Genomic DNA, 19,546 nt, shown 5'->3' on the forward strand with positions numbered 1-19,546 from the left:
CATGCATTCCTTCCCCTTAGCTTGCTGGCATTTCTGTAGGGCTTTTGTCTCTACTAAATATCTTTGTGCTCATTCTGCCTTGGCTGCTGAAATATCTACTGTTACTGCGCAGTGTGGGTGACGGAATGTGCTGCCATGGATTAAAATCTACAAAGTAGAAAATTTAAATGCTACAGTATATCACAACTGTAAAACGGTATATTATGAGTGTTTGCTTGTCAGACAGGGTGTAAAAGTGTATAGCAAACAAGTTCAACAGGCATACTGCCCTGTCCAAGTTTTAAGGTAGGGCATTAAAAGTACTCAGGAAGAGAAAAAGTGTCTCTCTTCCCTTAATGGAAAGCAAGGGGAAAAAAACACCCACTAACTGAAGGGCAGCGTGTTGCATTTTTGCTGTAAATTATAATACAGATTCAGATGCCAGCAGAATACCTGCTGTGTGTAATGAAGAAGTTTTTAAAAATAAAAGGGCATTCTCTTTTTTTCAGTATTTTAGTGAAAAAATTCAGTGTTGCGACTTCTGAGTGATCCACCTGGAGAAATTCAGGAGATGAACCTAGCGATAGTAGGGAAGCTGGCTTATGTTCCCAGAATATCTTTGTTCCTTTGAAAAAGATACTGATTTTTATTCCTCCTTTAAAAATCTCTCAAACAGTACTGAGTGGTTTGCTCTTTGCATAAATTAAGACATTAGCAGAGCTTTTTTCTTTTTTTTTTTTTTCCCTTCAGCTTCCCACTGGAAGGAAGTCAGATAATTTGCAATTTAGTTTTTCCCATGAGGATCTTCAGATGTTGTGAGCTGTGGGTTCCAACATCTTCAAAAAGCTGGAGAAACCATCCTCTATCCTGTGTCTGCTCCAGTCTCCAAGAGGAGACATGGAAACTTCACTTTTATTTCATCAGTCATGCGGAACAGGGAGACTTCTGCTCTTTACTATTCTCTTCCCCCCGTTACTTTTAAATAAACTGCACCTTATTTCCGTGAAATTTTTTTCTCTCAGATCTGTCAGTGTGGCCCTCTGGAGAAGCAGGAGGGAGGGAAGACAGCATTTTTGAACAGACAGCCCCAAGCTGCCTGGATAAATACTGTTTTCAGTTTCAGTTGCTATTTCAGTGAGACCCCCTCTCATAAAAAGCGTCTGCCTGCTGGGAAGTGTCCCCCTCCAGCATTTTTCTGAATAGACTGCTTCATAGAAAGAGAAATCAAAAGCAAATTGTTTTTCTTTGATACCTCAGAGTTGTACAGTTTAGTGTAATGATTACACAAAGTGTATTGGCAAATGATGATGAAATGTCATTGCTACAGCACCTCATGCCCTGAGAAATGAATTAATCATTAGATGAAGAATGATCCCTCCAATAACAAGCACTGGAATTAACTGTGATTTTTATTTATGTTTTTAAATCCAGTCTGATGGCAGCTGACTTAGATGAACAAAAACATCTTCAACCAGTTTATCTGTTTTGAATGCAGAAGGAGTAATTTCTTTATACTCACCTGCATTGTGAATTTAGAGGTGTTATTTTCCAACTGAAATGTTTAAATCATACGGAGGCTATTTTTCTGTTACAAGTCATCTTGTGAAGGTTTATTTGCTTAATTTCTAGCGAAATTCACTGGAATTTTTATGTTTTATTCTGATAAACTAATCTGAAAATCTGATTTAGATATGAAGTAATTTGTCTGATATTCCATAAATACCTGGCTCAGGAATGTTAGCTAATTTAAATCTCCCAGTATCAACTTTTATACGTACAGCTGTTTCTCTCTTTGGGTGAGAGCGTGACTCTGCTCCCTCCACATCTTTAGTTTTCCTTGTACCAATTTAAATGTGAGTTAAGGAAATCCCAATTCCTCTCCTCTGTTGGTTTTAACAGGCTTTGTTTTCAAGGTGGATAACTTATTTTATCTGCAAAATGCCAGTAAACTCTAAAGGTTTCATGACTATCTTAAGCCAGTTTAAGACCTCCTTGTTATTGAAACAGGCTGCCAGAAAGGCTGGATATTCTACAGAGTGTACTCGTGTTGTCTGCCAAAGCCACAGTGGCACATACTTGCAGGAACAGCCAAAGTAGACACAGTGGAGAAATTTTATGAGCTTTTGGCTGAGTTCCCCAACTTCTTGTTCTTTCCATTTCTTTCTTCCTCTTTCCCTAGCCTTCCCCTTTTTGAGTATAATTTGTAATTTACTCTCCTGAGGGCCTATATATATGAGAATTTACCTGGTTCTTACACTTTGTTATGTGTCTGCAGTCCCATAACCTTGGTGTTATATGTAGTAGAGTTTGCCTGCTAGCTGAAGTGACAGAGAACTGGATTAGGATCTGTCCATAAGCCTCTTAGTGTCCCAGGACCTCATTCTGCCTAAAGAAAAGAGTAAGCTGGGCTGATGTATTTTTACATGTTAGTGCAGTCAGTTACCATTTTCCTCCAAATCATAACTATGGGTTTTGTTTTTATTTATTAACATTATTCCAATTCCACAGGTAACAAAGACTTCAGTTGTAGAAAAATCTGATGTGTCAACCAGAAGCTAAAAAATTTTGGGGTTTTTTTTCTTCTTTTTTGTTTTCTTGGAAAATTCAGTCAAAGTAAGTTTAGAGAACTTGTTTAAGCCAGAATGGGCGATCAGAACTTTTAGGTTAGGAAATACTTAGTGTAGGGTATTGTTTTGTCCCTTTAGTGAATATGAATTTGGACATCAGTATTCCTTCAGAGTATTTATCTCACCAAGATATCTGCTTTGCTCATAATGAGTAATTGGCTTGATTGTAATGTCTGCAGTTCAGGTAGTTTCATCTCATAAAGTGTTTTTTACTTCAAGCTCAGTATGTTTAAAACCAACTCATGCTATACTTAAATAAACAAAATCTTATAAAATAGAAGTTCTTGAGCTCGTCAGTGTAATTTCATTCATGCTGTGTTCGAATAGCAGTAGAGGTTCTAAATACTAACAAAATCATTTCGTTTTCCTCAGTTAATTCAAATGCCAAAATCACAGAATTGTAGGGGTTGGAAGGGACCTGTAAAGATCATCAAATCCAACTCCCTCCTAACCCAACAGTAGGTTAACTGTTGCTCTAGTTTCTCTAGGGGAGTCTATATAGAGTGTAATGATTGAGACGTGCTACGTGATAAATTAATGTTTGTCCTGTTTTCCACCCTTGTGCTTTGCCTGTGTTATCGTGGACTGTGTATGCATCAAGCCAGCCATTTCACTGTGGCGGTTTCAGGGCAAGTTTTGCTATTTCAAACCTGTGTTTACTTTCTATCACTAAGCTTAAACTTTTGTTATCCCACCTGTGCCCTCCTGCTTCTATAATTAACAGGAGCTTTTATATTCATTTCTATTAGAAAATTTTAAATATTGAAGTAAACAGCAAGTCAGCCTGCCTACCTAGGAAACCAGTCATTTGATACCACCTACTTGAGGGTGGAATGCAGGCTCCTCAGTGCTAGTTATGCAAGGATGGGAATGGGCAAAATGCCTGGAATGTTGATGGTTCAAAATTAACTGGGTTTTTTCCAGGAATATGTTAAATTGCTACATCAGTAGGGACCTTGGTATAGCTGGTATTAAGCCAAGGTAAAAGGACTCTTATAATGACTAGACTTAAGAAGTACTATCTCAAAAGAGTACTAAGTAAGAAACAAAAATGTGTTTGGAAAGCAGAGGCACTACAAAGGACCTTTTTTTTTAAAATAAAAAACAAAAACCAACAAACAAAAAACAAGCTGCTATCCCTGTCAAGATGTTGATTTAAGGGGGTATTTAAGGTAGACAAATATATACATTGAGTTTGAAACAATGCAAAACAGCTACTTTTTGTAGCATATGACTGGTGTAGTCTAGGCATTAAACCTGGCATGGACAAGCACAGTGAGAGTACTTATTTGTGCCTTCGTTATGTTTGGAAATAAAAGCTTGTGTTGCAAGAAACAAACTGCAAGTATGAAACATGCTTGGAAGGATTTTTCTTATTACGCTTTTGGGTGAATTCAACATGTCTCCTATCCTCAGATATGTGTCTTAGGTTTGGATGAGGGAGACTGTAAATGGGATGTTTTCTAGCCAAGAAGATAAACTTTAACAAGTTTTATCACTGGTAGCTTTTTGGAGCAGTATGGCACATAGAGGAGTCCTCAGTGAAAGACAATCAACAGAATTCCCCAGAAAAGTTTGGTGTGCTTGCAAGAATTGCAGGAAATACAGGTTGCAGGAGACTGGCTTACTATTGCTGAAGTTCTCCCAGCAGATTTCTGCATTATGTAGTGTGTTATGCAATTTTCTTTGCTTTGAAGGAAGAAATGGAGACAGGAACTGCTAGCAGAAATGCTGGGAGTGTCAAGGGAATCAGAATAAGTACCTAATCAGATTTTGGAACTCTTCAGTGACACAAGCCTTGTCCACAGCATTACTTTTTCCTTTAATAATGGTACAATTAAGTTATTGTACCACAACTTCCTTCTTTCAAAGCATCTTCTAACAGAGATTTGGGGGGAAAAAGCAAACTTTAATCTGGAATGACATGCACAAGGGGAGTAATGTGTTCACAGCAAGCACAAGAGTCTAAATTAAAACCTCCTGTATTTAGAGTATTGTCCTGATCAGCCAAGCTGATTCGGTGGTGAAATGGGACTGAAACAAGAGATCACTTCCTTCCTCCTGCCACTTTTCCATCTTGCCTGTTGGCATTTCTCTCTTCTTCACTGCCTATGTTAGCATTTATTTGTTTCAGTGGCCAGTACCATAACCAGCTCAGTCTGCATTAGAAAAATAATTAGCAGGACAACTGTGAGTGGGTCAGTCCTTCAGCTATTTCATCAAACTGAACTCAGAGTCATCACCAAACACGTCTCTTCTTTCACTCACAAACTATGTAAGAGCTTGTGAATGTGGTTACTCCAGTGCGTTGCTGAGGCTCAGCTGATTCACACTCCTGAACTAAGCTATGACCATCCAAATGTGCTTGAATTTTACAATTCTCTTGAGCAGACCTTGGGTTCCTGTTCATTTCATTTGGCATTGAACACTTGAAAATCAAGCTGGATACGTGTTCAGAAGTGTTTCCTGAATCTTTAACCATTTAGCAAGCTGGATTGAGAGAGAAGAGGGAGGGAGAATGGCCCTGACATCCCAACGAAGGGCTGGGGTCAAGAGAGTGCATCTGGAATTTATGCACAATATCTGAGGAATTAAATATTTAAACGGTATATATTGATTCGCAGTGGTGCTTTCACTAGCTCTTCGCAAGAAGTTGGGTAAGGAGATTGAAAAAGTGTTGAAGGACTTTATCAAGTATTATACTTCAGACTAAAATGTAACACAATACCCAAGTTCTTTACTTGCTGTAAATGAGAAAAAAGGGGAAGAGTGGTATTTGTCAAAATGAACAGTAAAATTCCTGTTTATATTTGAACATGTGAACTAATTAATGTAGTTGTTGACTTACATGAATACTTAATTTCCCTCATCATGATAATAAGATGGCCAATTCTTTGAACGGTCTGAAATAAATATTTTTAGATAGGAAAAATCTATGTTCATCATGTCATCAATGCCTTTTCATTTATTCTTGGGCAGATGTTACTATGCTGTGGGTTTTCTGTTTGCTTGTTATGTGCTTTTAGCATTATTTTGTTAATTCATTTCTTTTGTTACCATATACTTTTTCCTTTAAGGGCAGTAATCTTTTCTTGCCCTGAACTTTGAATGCTGCCATTTCAAAGTGAAGATGAAACTGAGGTGTACAGATGCATAACTTTGGTACAATTTAGTTTCTTATAAATGTTCAAAAATCAGAAAGCTAGATTTTTTTATTTACTTTTCATTTTAACAGTAAGCCTCTGAAGTGTCTTAAATTGATCACTGTAAGACAAGCATAAAAAGCAAACAGTAACAAAGTGTTCTCCCTGTTATGCTTATATACCTTTTGCTTTTGCCAAAAGAAACAGTTGTGAAATTTTTAGCTTTAGGGGTTGGTGTAGTGTTTATTAGAGTTCAGAATTTCTTTTTAGCAGATCAGTTTCTCACAACGTCAACTGTGCAATCACAGTACATCAATAGTTGTAGGAATGTAATGGTTCATTCTATGGAGATTAAAAAAAAAAAGCGACAACAAAACTCCTTTTGGCTATAAAGTTTACTACTGAAAATAGCATTGAAGTTAGCATATCTAATTGATTTGATGATCGATCCATCTAAAGCCATCTAGTTTGCAACAAGCAAATCTTCTTCTGGACCTGTGCTTTTGTTTTACTGATAACTAATATGCTCTTAAAACTTTGTTGTCAGTCAGGATGCGTTCCTCTTGAAGGTGGGACGTGACAATACAGAACTTCTCAAAGCAAACACTTTTCCTTCTCTGCATTGCTCAGATCTCAGGTTAAGATCTGGTAATGAAAGAATGAGGAGCAAAAAGATATTCAGATTCATCAACTTGTACAGACAACATATTCAAGAACTCTAAAATATCAATAGATTTTTCTGTAAAATTTATAATCTGTGAAGACAGATACTGACCACGTGATACTCGTATTGTAGTTCTCATGCAGCTACACAATTCATGAATACTTGGCATTCTTTACATTTAAAACAAACCAACCAAGAAATGCCCCAAGCCTTAGAAACAAGTATGTGTCCCAAAGACCCTTAAATGTTTTTGTTTCAGAGTTTAGATGAAAGTCATTGAAGTTGACAGGCTTCACCTTCTGATGTTTTTCCTTTTAGTTGTCTTCATCTTCGTCTATTCTGTGTTTTGAAATATATTTATTTTCTTTTAAAGAGTTTCAAATATACAACAGCAGCTGGCATCGCTAGACAATGAATCTTGGCCAGGAATGGCTGAAGCGGACAGGGACCGTCTTCAGCTCATCAAGGAGAAGGAGGCTCTTCTTCAGGAGCTGCAGCTCATCAGTCAGCAGAGACGATCCCCAGAAGACATTGCACGTTTGGAGGAAGAAAAAAGACGTCTGGAGGATGAAATTCAGCGGGCTAGAGCAACCTCTGCTCATGGGGCCACTGAAAGGTTTGTGAATGTAAACCCATTTTCTTAACTGCTGGGTAGTTTCTCGGAAGAGTAGAGAATTTCATGTGTTTAAGAAACAAAACAAAAAAAAGTTTGTAGAGTAATTTGCTTTAAAGGAAGGAATCATTTGCTCCTAACTCTGCCATTATTTAATTCTGCCTGTCTTGAAGTTCTGTGGAGGACAGTTAGTGATGTTGTCTGGTTAATTTTTCTTTTGTTCATCTGAACTGTGGGAATGGAAAGAAGAGATCAGAATGGTCACATGAAATACTTAGAAAGGAAGTCTGAGTGATGTTGCCAGATAAGAAAGATGAATACTAGCACCTGGACAGCGAAGGATTTTTCTATTATTTTACAGTGGAGTAATGGTAATCTTCATCAGAACAAAGACGCTTCCCTATATATATACTTTCCGCTTTAGAATGGGGAGGTTAGAGGATTTTTTTCACCTGTTTCATCAATTTTTTCCTTTTAATTTGCAGTTTCGAAGCATGAGCACATCCAACTCTGACAGTATAGTAAACCAAGTCATTCTTGAAATGTAATTTAAATGTAAAGTTATGTGTGAGAACAAACGAAAAAAAAACACCACAGCAGAAACAGTTTATTTCAAAATCAGACATTCTTTTCTCTAGCCAAAGAAATGGACAAAAATTATTACTACTCTCCCATTACCATAGACTGCTTCCAGTGAAAAGCGTGAAAGTACTCGTTCTTATTTCCAAGACTTGCTTTCCCTTAAAAATAATAGATGTGTACATGATACATAAGTGCCAGAAATGCCTACTTATAGAGGAGTGGTTTGTGGCCTTTTAAATTTAATGTGTTTATTTGTAACAGAACAATACTTTTGTCCTGTTTGAGGTATGAAAGATTTTTCGTTTTTCTTGTCTTTTTTATTTTTATGAAACAAACTGAGGCTTGAATAAATGGTAAAAAGTCAGGTTTAATATGAGGGGAAACTATGTGAAATGGATATAATACAATCCATTTTAAGGCTAATATTTACGCAATTAAGGAACTGTTAGAAAGATTTGGAAATGCTTTCCATGTACAAACTCTGGGAACTTTGAACAGCCTTTAGATCTAAATTCAGGCAATAAAAGCAAAATTAACAGCCACCCTGCAGCTCAGTGTTGTATATTTTGCAATTTTTGCAGTACTGTCAAACAAGCTTTCCAGCATGAACTGACAGAGAAGGGAGTTCACTTTGCACTGCAGTGTAGTAAGTTTTATTTGTTGTTCTTGGGCTCTCATATTAGGTAGTGCATGCTACGTTGGCAAGAAGGCCAAGCTATTTTTCCATGTAGTTCATGCAGTGGAAACCAGCATTCCAGTGTGATACTTGATATTTCAAATGCTAGCAAAAAGTAGAAGTTAGAAAAATATTTAAGGCCACTCTATTTTTTTTTTTTGTATAACAAATTGGAGATCTTAACTATTAGTAACCCTAATTTATTTATTTGTTTAATTTAGGCTCAAGAATGACCCGAACTATTCCCACTTCTACTTCTCTATTTCTACTTCCTTCTAGTCACAAAATAGAAAGGAATTTCCTGTTTAAATCATTACCAGTTTTGTTCTGTTATGGAGTTGTAAATACACTGTGTTATGGATCAGAACTAACTCAAAATCTGTATGACAGAGGGGTCCCCATGCAGAGATCACTTCAGTGATATAGCAGAGCTGCAGCCTTCCTTGCGCCACTCGGTTAACCGGGTCTGTGATGCACAGAAACAGGAGAAAAGCATTGATCTTGCTCACACTTTGGTGTGCAGCTTCTGCTGTGTGGGGGAGATTTGGTGGAGCATGGTGCTGCAGACTCCATGCCAGCATACTGAATTAATGCACTTGGAGACCAACAAAATTGAGAGATTCCTGTTTTCACTCTTAACAAAGACATTTTTTTCGTACCTTTGCCATACACAGTTCATTGAAGTAATTGTTGCCATTTTGTTTTATCCAAAGGGGTTCTCTTTTTAATTATATTTTTATAACCTGACCTTTAGCATGTTGAATTCTAGCAGCTGTATGCAGTTGGGTAAGGTCTGACATGTGAATCTTTACGTTTGATAAGCTGTCTCCAGACTATTCATCTCCAGACTAGCTAATTTATGAACGTAGGTCTGGAGCAATAACTTTGCTGCTACAAATGTGTAAGATGAAATCAGTTACTACCCTGATTCTACTTTGAAATTTAGTGATAGAGTTAGTAAGAATAAAGCACCAGGAATATCTGTAGTTGTCCATTTGGAAAAAGAATAAATGTGCATTCATATAATGGCCTGGGTTGAATAGGGCCTCAAAGATAATCCAGTTTCAACCCCCACTGCCATGGGCAGGGTCGCCAACCAGCAGGGCAGGCTGCCCAGAGCCACATCCAGCCTTGCCTTGAATACCTCTAGGGATGGGACACACACAACCTCTCTGGGCAACCTGTTCCAGTGCATCACCATCCTCAGAGTGAAAAGCTTCCTCCTAATACCTGACCTAATCTCCCATGTCTTAGTTTGAAACCATTCCCCCTTGTCCTATCACTATCAACCCATGTAAACAGTTTTTTTGATAGAGCATTTAAGAAATCTTCTAGGCATGTGAGATTGACAGCATTACAGGTACGTTCTACTTGTGTTGTGGCAGTGGTGCTGAGTAATTCAGCTGCTTGTTATTAGAATGGGCGAAAAATAAGTCATAGCAAGAGGCTTTTGTCGTGGCTAAGTATTCAAAATGCTATATTGTCTGCTTAAATATATAAACTTCCTTGGAACAAGTAGAATCAGAACTTGAAGTGGTGCTTTATGTTAACTGCTGAACAAAATTTCTCCAAAGCTTTTCTTTTTACATTTGAAATGTAACATGAATTTGCTTGGAAAACAGAACTTTTTGGAATATTTTTTTTTCCTGCCAAGGCGACTAGTCATATTAATTTTCTGTATTTTACTGGCACAGTTATGTTGATGGAAGGGAAAAAAAAATCTAGTAGAGTCTAATGCTTTTACGTAGAACTTTTTATGACTTTGACAGTTTCTGTAGTGTGTTTTTGACGTCATGATGCTTACACTGTGCCTTGGTTAATTTTTCTTGCCTGTGAATTCTGCTAGTCTGGTTCCCGTGTTCTTGCTGGAACTCCCACTGCTGCTGCATACATGCAGCATCAATTTAAACTTTTCACTAAGCAGGAAATTCTAAACAGCAATGCAGTGTCATTTTTCTGTACGTGGAAAGCTCCTTGCACTTCTTGGGTACTACTGAGGTGAAGAAAATGATCATATGTATCTGTTTAATTACAGGATACTGTTACAGGAAAAGAGAAATTGTTTGCTTATGCAACTGGAGGAAGCTACGCGTTTAACCTCGTATTTACACTCCCAGTTGAAAAGGTGAGTTGTGCAAAAAGAGTAGGTTTTGAAGTTGAACTGCAGCAGAGCAGAATGTTGATGATGGAAGTTTACCTTTTAAAACTTCCTGTGTATGTGTGTCGGGTAAATTAAATTTTTGCTGAATTTATTCAGTTTGATCTGTGGCATGTGGTGATTTTGTTGGAGTTTTTACTAAATAGTATTAGTGATGGATATTTGGGGTAGGTCATTATGTATATTAGAAATTCTGTATGCTCGGTTTTGTTCTTTTATGAAAAAGGAATATTGAATCCCCTAGTAAAGTTGTCAGATTTACTTTATGTGAAAATAACATTCTTCTAAATTCTGTGAAGTTTAATATCCTGATGCCTTCTCCAAAGGAGGTGATTTTGGTCCCTGGTGAGATGACAGAATTTTGCCATTTAAATATGAGAACGTGCTAAGACCCACACAGAAGCCCGGAATGTTTTGCATATTCACGCTCACAGCTGCCTTCTTCAGTGCAGCTCTCAGGGATTCCTCAGCTCAACACCATGCCGACATCAAAAGCTCAGTTCCTGCTGTGTCTTAGTTCATCTCTGCCTGTCACGTACGCTATTCTCTCCATAGCCATCTGGGAGCGATAGAAGGAACTGTAATAGGATTCATACTAAAGTTGTTTTCATTTTGCTCTGGGAAAACCTGTGACGGTGAGACTTATGCAGCAGTTTGTTGGGCCTCTCCAAATCCGTTCTCGCTTCTTCTCCCTGATACATTTATGATCCATCATTAACAGCAATTCAGGCTGGATCAGAGTCATCTACCATTTCTGGCTTTATACTGTGTGCACTGATCCACGCCTTCCCATTTCCTCTTTTCTGCCAAATTAGGGCTGCTTATGAGTCAGAGGAAGTAGACCTGTCCTGTTGTACTATGTCCTGATTTGCACATAGTCCTCATTCAACAACAAGTCACTTGTGCTTTTCCAGTCATGTCTGTGTTTCATATCAGGACAAGAAACACAATCTAGACCCTGAACAGACAGATCTGTGTCACGTGCTGAATGTATGGAAAATTGCTTCTATTAGCTGGGCTGATGTTTTTGTATCTGTGCTGGTGCTTCTGATTATATTTTAAAGGACCTTTTCTGTTTCCTTTTCCTTTCCCTGACGTAGTCTGTCGGCTAGCACCCTCACAATGTCATCTGGCAGCAGCAGGGGTTCCCTGGCCTCCAGCCGAGGTTCCCTGGCCTCCAGCAGGGGCTCCCTCAGCTCGGTCAGCTTTACGGACATCTATGGCCTTCCGCAGTATGACAAGTCAGACAGCGTTACAGACTACGGGCAGCATTTGCGCTTTGACATCATTCCCTTTGAGTCCCTGACAAAGGATGTGCCGTATGCTGATCCCATTGGACATTCAAATTTCAATAAGCAACGGAGGTCTCTGGATACCCCACAGTCCCTGGCATCCCTGTCATCAAGGTCCTCCTTGTCATCGTTGTCCCCTCCAAGCTCGCCTCTGGACACACCATTTCTCTCTGCATCTCGAGATTCTCCCTTGGCTCAGATGTCAGAAGGTTTTGAGGAGATGGCAGGCATGGGAGCTCTGGAAATGCTCAGGGCTCAGACCACAGCATTGGGTGATGATGATACACAAGGACCAAGTTCATCTCAGATGTCCTCTTACCCTGTCGACAGCGAGGGGGGACGAGAAATGGGCCCACAGCTGACTGCTGTCCAACCCAGTGGAGGTGAGTTTATGAGTTTGATCCCTTTGTCATAAGAGGCACACAACCCTTAGCATACTGGCACAGTAGAGATTGTTACTTTAACTTCCATCCATTGGGAGTTGCATGGTGGATGTTAGGTGTTTAAAAAGAAAACAAGAACCTCCCTATTTCCCCCCTAAAACCAAGTCAAGACAACAACAACAAAAAAAAACTTTTGATTTAGGGCAGAGGTGAAGGAATTAAAAAATGTTTGCAAATAAGTCTTAAAACTGTGATAGGTTGGGTGGAAGGAAAGGAAAGGCATATGGATTTTTGTTGCAGTTGGGCACCCCAAGGTATGTGTATTTCGGTCTTGCATGAGGAATTAGTAAAAACACGCATGATTTAATTACATCTGAGGCCCTCATTTCTGTCCACGTTGCTGCTATTTTGATTATTTCAAGCAACACAAACCCGGAGGAGATTGTTGGCTGTTTTGTTCCTTTTTTAAATTAATAATTAAAAAATAAAAAATGAAAAATGGGGAGGTGTGCACAAGGTGAGGGGTGCTGTGATAGTGCTTAAAGGTTGGCTGGCTTCATGCTGAATTCATGCTTGCTCCAGTACCAGATTCCCATGTCTGTGCATTGTGCAATGGAACAGGAGCCACAGTGACAGGGTGGTGTTGCATGATATGCTGTGCTCTTGAGTTGAGTTCACTACTTCAGCAGCCAAGGAGCATTTTTTGCTGGCACATGTGAGGAGCTGAGCAGCCACTTGAGTGATTTTTGCTGTTGCCATCTCAGAGCATGTGCTTTATGATCACAGAACAGTCTCAGTTACCATGGCGCATACTGTTAAGAGTTTTCTTTTCCTACTTGAATGTGAAGTTGATGGACTTGCTACAGCTTGTGTTGGAAGCTGAGGTGCTGTAGATGGAAGTACGTTAGAAACTTGAGTTGGAGAGATCAAAACGTGATGCAGAAACCTTAAAAAATAAGAAACAATTAATTTCTTCTCCTGTTTTAACTGCTGTTGAAATGAAATTATTTTTTCCTTGCGATAGTTTTGTGTGTTAACATGCTACATTTTGAATAAAACCATTACAGTAGAGGAGAGCTTTTAGAGACTATTCGTGTCTCGTTTCTAATATTTGTGTAAAATACTGCATTCAGGACTTAGAGCATCAAGGTTACTAGGGAATGTAAGCAGAGGATGTATTATCCCACTAGATCTTCTTGTCAGGAGATAATAAAAAGGAACACTGTTGGCCTCTAAGGAAAAGATTTCAGCTTTCTATTTTTTTTTGAAGCTAACAGGCCTGCTTTGTTCAAATAGAATTGAGTGTAGACTAACTTATTTTCCTTAACGCAACTCACACTGCCAGAAGATACTGCTGCAGAATTTGTTTACTAGACATAAACATTTCTCATGCCCATATTGCAGTACTCTGACCAAAATAAACAGAATTCTTGGGACCAACATGTAAGTTTGTGCTTAAATTAGTGTCATGGAAAAGCTTCCTGAGGCTTTCATTAAACCTCAGATCAGACCACAGCATGTCTTCACCCACTGTGGTAAGTGAAGCTATATTAGTAGTTCATTTATAGCTCATATGTATTTCCTAGAAATGAAGGCCTGGTCTGAGGGCTTAGAGAGCAATAGGATGAAGGTCAAGTCCTGCTTCAGTTTTCCTATTCTCTCTTCTCTGTAATGTTTCTACACAGTTAGCTTTTTTGCTCTCTGAGAACCTCTAGCAGAACACGTCTGTGATGCCACTGTCACTACTGTGATGTCCAGGTCCAGCTCCTCATCTAGGGTTTTTGACTTTTCTTTGTGTTAAACGTAGTGCTTTCCATTCCTTTTTGAATGTACAATTAAAAGGTAACCAGTTTGTCGTGATGGATATTTTCTTTTTAAATATATTTGGTTTTTGAAACAATTGCCTGGGAGAGAAAAACTATTTTAACCATTCTGTTTTTTGGCTGGAGTCACAACTGCTTTGAGCTTGGCGTTCCCTAGTCATTGGATTTGCTGTTGTAATGCAATCATCTCCATCAGTCAGTTGAAAATTTTAAGATCAGTTCAGTACTGTTTTCTTGAAGAATCTGATGGAGCATCAACCTCGTACAGGACAGTTTGGGTACCCCCAGATGTTGGGAGGTGTTTGTTTTCACTAGATTTGTATGCTGTATGCTTTGCTGCTGCCACCTGATGGTCTAGCGATATAATACTACTCTGGAAAATGAGCAATGCAACTCTGGAAAACCAGGAAGTACTGTCAGACAAATTTTTCACCGAGTCCTCCATCAAACATTAACAGTCAGTACGTTGTCTATACCTTGTTTTGAAGCAGTACTCAAGCACGTTTAGGAGTTCTCTAGGAACTGCATTCTTGATGTTCTTTTGCTGATTTGCTGTTTTCTTTTTCTTCATGTCTTCTGGGGGCATACACATTGAATTTGTAAAGCTTTGGGTGGGAGGAAAAATGTTAACATAGCATTGGTCTTTAAGATCTCCACTGCATATTCTCTGTCCTAAATTAATTTTTTGAGTGTTAAATTTCCTTTAATGCCTAAGTAATCTAGTTTGCAGAATACTGTTGTAGACCTAAAAGTTGATTGATCACTGTGTGCTTTCCATTTTGTCTTGTTTCTCATGCGGCACAACAGAAAAATGCACTGTAAGTGAACATAAAATTACTAATTGTGCTATTTTTTGCTTGTAATACCCTGTGTGATTTATGTGTGAAGTGTTTTTGATGAGTTGCATGTGGATGTAAAAGGAGATTTTGCTACATTTGGTTTTGACATATTGCTGCTTGATATAGTGCTGTATCTATTTAATCATATGGTATACTTATATTTTGGCTACATCAACTAAGCCATATATTTGGTTAAATACCTGAAAAATGTTTTCTGCAAGCTTCAGCTTTATTACATCATTGTAATGCCCGTCATCATCATGGTAGGTAAAGTCTGTGTCTCTGATTTAGGTTTTATGACAGCATTTGACTCTTCTATTAGCACATTTTGAGCTGACATGCAGTACTTGCAGTTTCCTGTGCATGTGAAATATGCTTTAGATGTTTGGTTTTTGCTAATGAAGTATTAGACACCAATATGTATTAGTCACCAACATTCTCTTTCATCTTTTGAGCTCATGGCAGCTGAGAATATGTTTTTTCATCAGGCCAGTCTTTGCCAAGCTTTGGCACCCATTAGGAAATTCCAAGTCATAGATTTTGCTCATTAATTTTGTTGAAATAAGACAGCAAAAGGTAAATATGCATTTTAGAAACTTTATTTTTAAAAATTCTTTAGCTTCCTGGATTGAAAGGTGTATAGTTGTGGTAAACCTTGTTCTGTTAGAGTCAAAATCTGATGTTTCTTTCTTCTTGATGAATTTTTTCTGCTGATTCCTTTTTTTCTAATCAAGTGTGTGATCTGACATTTGCATCTCAACCAAATTTGTGACATTGTCCAGATTTTATCGAATGCTTCCTTGGCCTGCAGGTGGTGGGCAACCATTGCTAAGTTGCAGTGATGCTGTAATACATCAGTTTTTCATGAGGTTGTGTCGGTGCTTGAGAACAAGATTTCCTTCAGACAAATTAGGAAAGTGAAACCTCCAAGGGAGAGAGCCCACGAGGTCCAACCTCCTCTTCTACCTCCAACGTATATACAAACTGTTCACCTAGCAGGGTGAGCCAGAGACTAACTTAGGAAAAAGAGTAATCATAGTGCAATTTCTTGAAATTGATACAGAATATGTAGATGAGCATTGGTATAAAAATGGAATTTTTTTTTGTGAAAGTCAGCCTTTTTCCAGTGATGTGAAGCTATTGAGAAAACCTTTGATTCTAATAAATGCCCTTACAAAGTGCTAAGTTTTCCTTTTGCTTATCAATGATAAGAGTTATGGAAGTTCTCACCAAATGAAAAGATTTAAAAGAAATTGAAATGATATCCACCACTTCCTTCAAGTGGTAGGAGGAGAGTGTAGTTCAAACATCCTTTTCTGTTTTCTGTGTTTGTTTTTTTTTTTTTTTGAGTGAGCTAGAGCTTGGCTCTTGTTTACAGCGAGGGTGGAATGAGCTATATGGCAAAATGACATGTGCTGGACAATAAGATGGGACGCTGTAATTAGGGGGAAATTTCTCCAGATGCAGAAACATGCTGGAATGGAATGTTCTTGCCAGCAAATAGATGTCCTGAATAACTGGAGATGGCTAAGTAGCTCACTGAATTTGGAGAGTAGGTCCACAGGGCCACTGATCCAAAAGCACAGATAACTGACTCTGTACACATGGGAATCTTAGCTTCAAACAGCAGCCTGTGATGATTCTGAGCTTCTCTTCTGGTTTTGTGCTTTTGGTCATCTGACAAAAAGATTGCATCTCAAGTTAGTGCAGGATGGCAGTACTCAGTGCTTCCTGCAGTGGGACAAAGCCAGACACTTCTGTCGACAGCAGGACAGATGTGTTTATTTGAGGGATTTTTGTCAAGCTTCAAGGCCTGACTGCTGTCTGCATGGGGGCTGGCATGGGATGCAAGACATTGTCCACACAGAGCAGGGACTTGATGTCCATTCCATCCTTCAGTGGGGCTCTGGTTGCTTGGTGACGCTGTGCTAGAGGGAACTTGCTGTTCAGGTAGCTGCGTTTTATTGGTGGTGTCTAAAGGTAATATCTAGCAGAGCTACTTAAATTGTTACTCTGAGTAGGACACATCTCATTCTTAGTGGTAGTAAACTGGAATAAGCAGCTACTGCCTACATCTCTTGTGATGTGTGCTGTGCTGCTGTCACTCCAAATCATGTCTGCTAAAACTTAGAGGACACCTGTTTAATTTCATGAGCATGGGTAGAAGTATGATGCTTTCCCCACTCCTAAAGTGGCATCTGTTTGCCATTGCTTTTCTGCTTCGAGGACAAGCACTGATCCTAAGCAAAAGGGGGAAGAAGTTGGTAAAAGACACTGAAGTTCCCTAAGTCCATGCACTGATTCTCTCTAAGATATGAAAGAAGAAAAACTCAAATTACAACCTTTCACTGAAGTCTTGAAACCTTACCTATGCAATTCTTGAGCATTATCACTTGTGCACATACCTTAAAGGATTTTTACCTTCTGTTTCTACTTGTATTTGCAAAGCCTGGTGCGTAATGCCATTTTTGTCCATAGGCTTAGCTCACGAAAGTGATTGCTGTTTGTGGTGGTGCTGGTGATTCAGGGCAGAAAGGGGGGTTGACTTTTTCTTCCCTCTGTCAGTTTTCAAAGTCATTCACCAAGACTTTGGAAAAAAAACCTGCTGTCAGTGAGATGGAAAGCACTGGTTCTTTTGGATAACACCTCTCAGGCTGTAAATAAAAGTTGCTGTTGAGAGATGATAAGAGCAGTGTGCTTTGAGAATTCATACACGGAAACAAATGAGAACAAAACCTCACTTCGTGTTATCTGATAACTTCTCAAAAGAATTAGTCTCTGTTTATTTTCAAACTACTGCATAATCAGTAGGTGAATCTTGGAAGTTTAGGATATCATGTGTATGTATACTGAATTAATGTAAGCCTCTAGGAGTGATTATTCCTGTAGAACAACACTGTAATAACAGTGAGATTGGCTTATGGTTAGTCATGTCATAGAGAAGTTAGCCTTAATTCTTTAACAGAGAATCTCTGGTCTGTTGTACTGTATGTTTTTAAGGATAGATTACAAAACAGTGAACTGCATTTATACCAAGTGTTTAGCTGCAAGTGGTACTGTTTGCCACTAGTCCGCTGTTTCTTGCTTAATCCTTAAGAGATCACCTTGAGCTGATGTTGTTTCCTCTTTTTCTCCATGGTAGCTGTAACTCTGCGAGGAGACAGCGGTCGAAGATCGGAGAGGAGAGCCAGGCGAGTTTCAGCATGTCTCTCAGATCATTCACTGGCTAGTGACAGTGGCGTGTTTGAAGCTTTAAGCAAAAGGTCAGGTGTATAAATGCTTAGTAAGCTGGAAATATTCCTGTTCTGCCACACGGCCTAAAAGAATTTGTAGTAAATTTCTGAATGTGCTTTCAAATTGCTGTTTCTTGGTAGTGTAAGAACATGAGGTTGCAGCTGTTAAATGGAAGAAAGTTTTTACACACAATTCTACTGTCATCTTCATAGTTGTTAAGTTTCTTTCACTTGATTGTCTCTAACATTTTAACTTCTGATACTTCTTACCTGAAAGATGTTAGTCGTAAATTGGTCATTTTATTTCAACCATCTATAATAAAATAAAATGATATAGTTTAGGACTTCAAGTTCTGAGACGTAATTAAAAATATAAACCTTCCTATGATTAAGGGAAAAAAAAATGAATTGCTGCAAGAATAACAAAGTGATTAACAGGAAGGTAAAGACATTTTATACAGTTGTTATAACACAGTAAAAAGTCACCGGGAAGAAGATAAAATTTTGATTTGTAGAGAATATATTCTGTAGAGAAATGGAAAATAGAACAAATACAAAACTAGCATAAATATCTCAAAAGAATTATTCTAAAAACGTCCTTTTTTAGAGTATGAATTACTGTTTCTGTTCTGTGTTCTTCTTAAATGTCTCAGACTCTCCCTGTATTACTTAACGGTTGCTTATATCCACAAATCATGAAACAAATGTTCATTTCATTGTGTTTTAACGTCATAGATCAGTATGTAGTTTACAGTACTTTCTGTTTGTGCAGGAATGAAGATATGGAAGAGCCTGTTTATGGTGACATTGCCAGTAATGAAGAACTGCAAATACATGTTGGATTTCTGTAAGTAGTGCTATTCCTCTTTATGAACTGAATGCCAAAGTGGTTGGACACAATTGTCAACGTGCTGCTTTCTGCTGGGGCAACCACTGTTCATTTGGTTTCCTTGTAGTGTTGGCTAATGAAGGGGCTTTAGTTACTTCTTTCAGTAATGTTTCCACTGTCTGGGGCATTAGTGTGAGCGTGGATGTAGGGATGTGTCTAGGTGTATGAGATCTGATTATTTGTATGCCAGAGAAAAGATGATTACCTTAGGAAAATCGCATCTGAAGAGTCAAATATAAATAAGGCTCCTAAGTGCACCTCTGAAACGCTGTGCTTAGGTCAAGCTATTGTTCATTGTGCAAGTAGTGTGGGAGAAACAGTGCAAGATGGGATGCCTTCCAGAATCCTCCCTAGCCCTGCGGATCCCCAGGACTTGGAATTTTCACGTTTCAACCAGCTGTGATAGTACTATCTCAAAACTCATGCTGTTGCAGAAGATAAGATTATTATTATTATTTTTTTTTTTTTACATTTTCAGTAATCCATGAAAATAATGCAGACTCAGTTGTCTAACGTAACTGTTAGATCACTCACACGTGCTTGTGGTGTAAGCATTTAAAACAAGAAACATTTTATAAAACTGGTGCACTATCAAGGGTCGCTCTGGGTTGTGTTCTTTTTCACCTGAATAACATTACATTCTCA

The 19,546-nt window shown here is 38.5% G+C and overlaps 1 protein-coding gene across 3 annotated transcripts in view; it reads left to right on the plus strand.

The window, feature by feature from the left end:
- WWC3 (WWC family member 3) overlaps positions 1-19,546 on the plus strand; it is an 88,995-nt gene that overhangs the window by 56,825 nt on the left and 12,624 nt on the right. For 2 of the 3 annotated variants that reach the window (XM_065741360.1, XM_065741361.1), the window contains exons 9-13: positions 6,787-7,029; positions 10,320-10,409; positions 11,543-12,117; positions 17,922-18,042; positions 18,785-18,859. In XM_065741360.1, the coding sequence (XP_065597432.1) occupies positions 6,787-7,029; positions 10,320-10,409; positions 11,543-12,117; positions 17,922-18,042; positions 18,785-18,859 (1,104 nt within the window). The remainder of the gene's footprint in view (positions 1-6,786; positions 7,030-10,319; positions 10,410-11,542; positions 12,118-17,921; positions 18,043-18,784; positions 18,860-19,546) is intronic. The other variant, XM_065741362.1, reaches the window with a different exon arrangement.

This window comes from Cyrtonyx montezumae, unplaced genomic scaffold, assembly GCF_038088225.1.
Source record: "Cyrtonyx montezumae isolate F1298 unplaced genomic scaffold, pur_monq_1.0 scaffold_3, whole genome shotgun sequence".
Classification (NCBI taxonomy): Eukaryota; Metazoa; Chordata; class Aves; order Galliformes; family Odontophoridae; genus Cyrtonyx; species Cyrtonyx montezumae.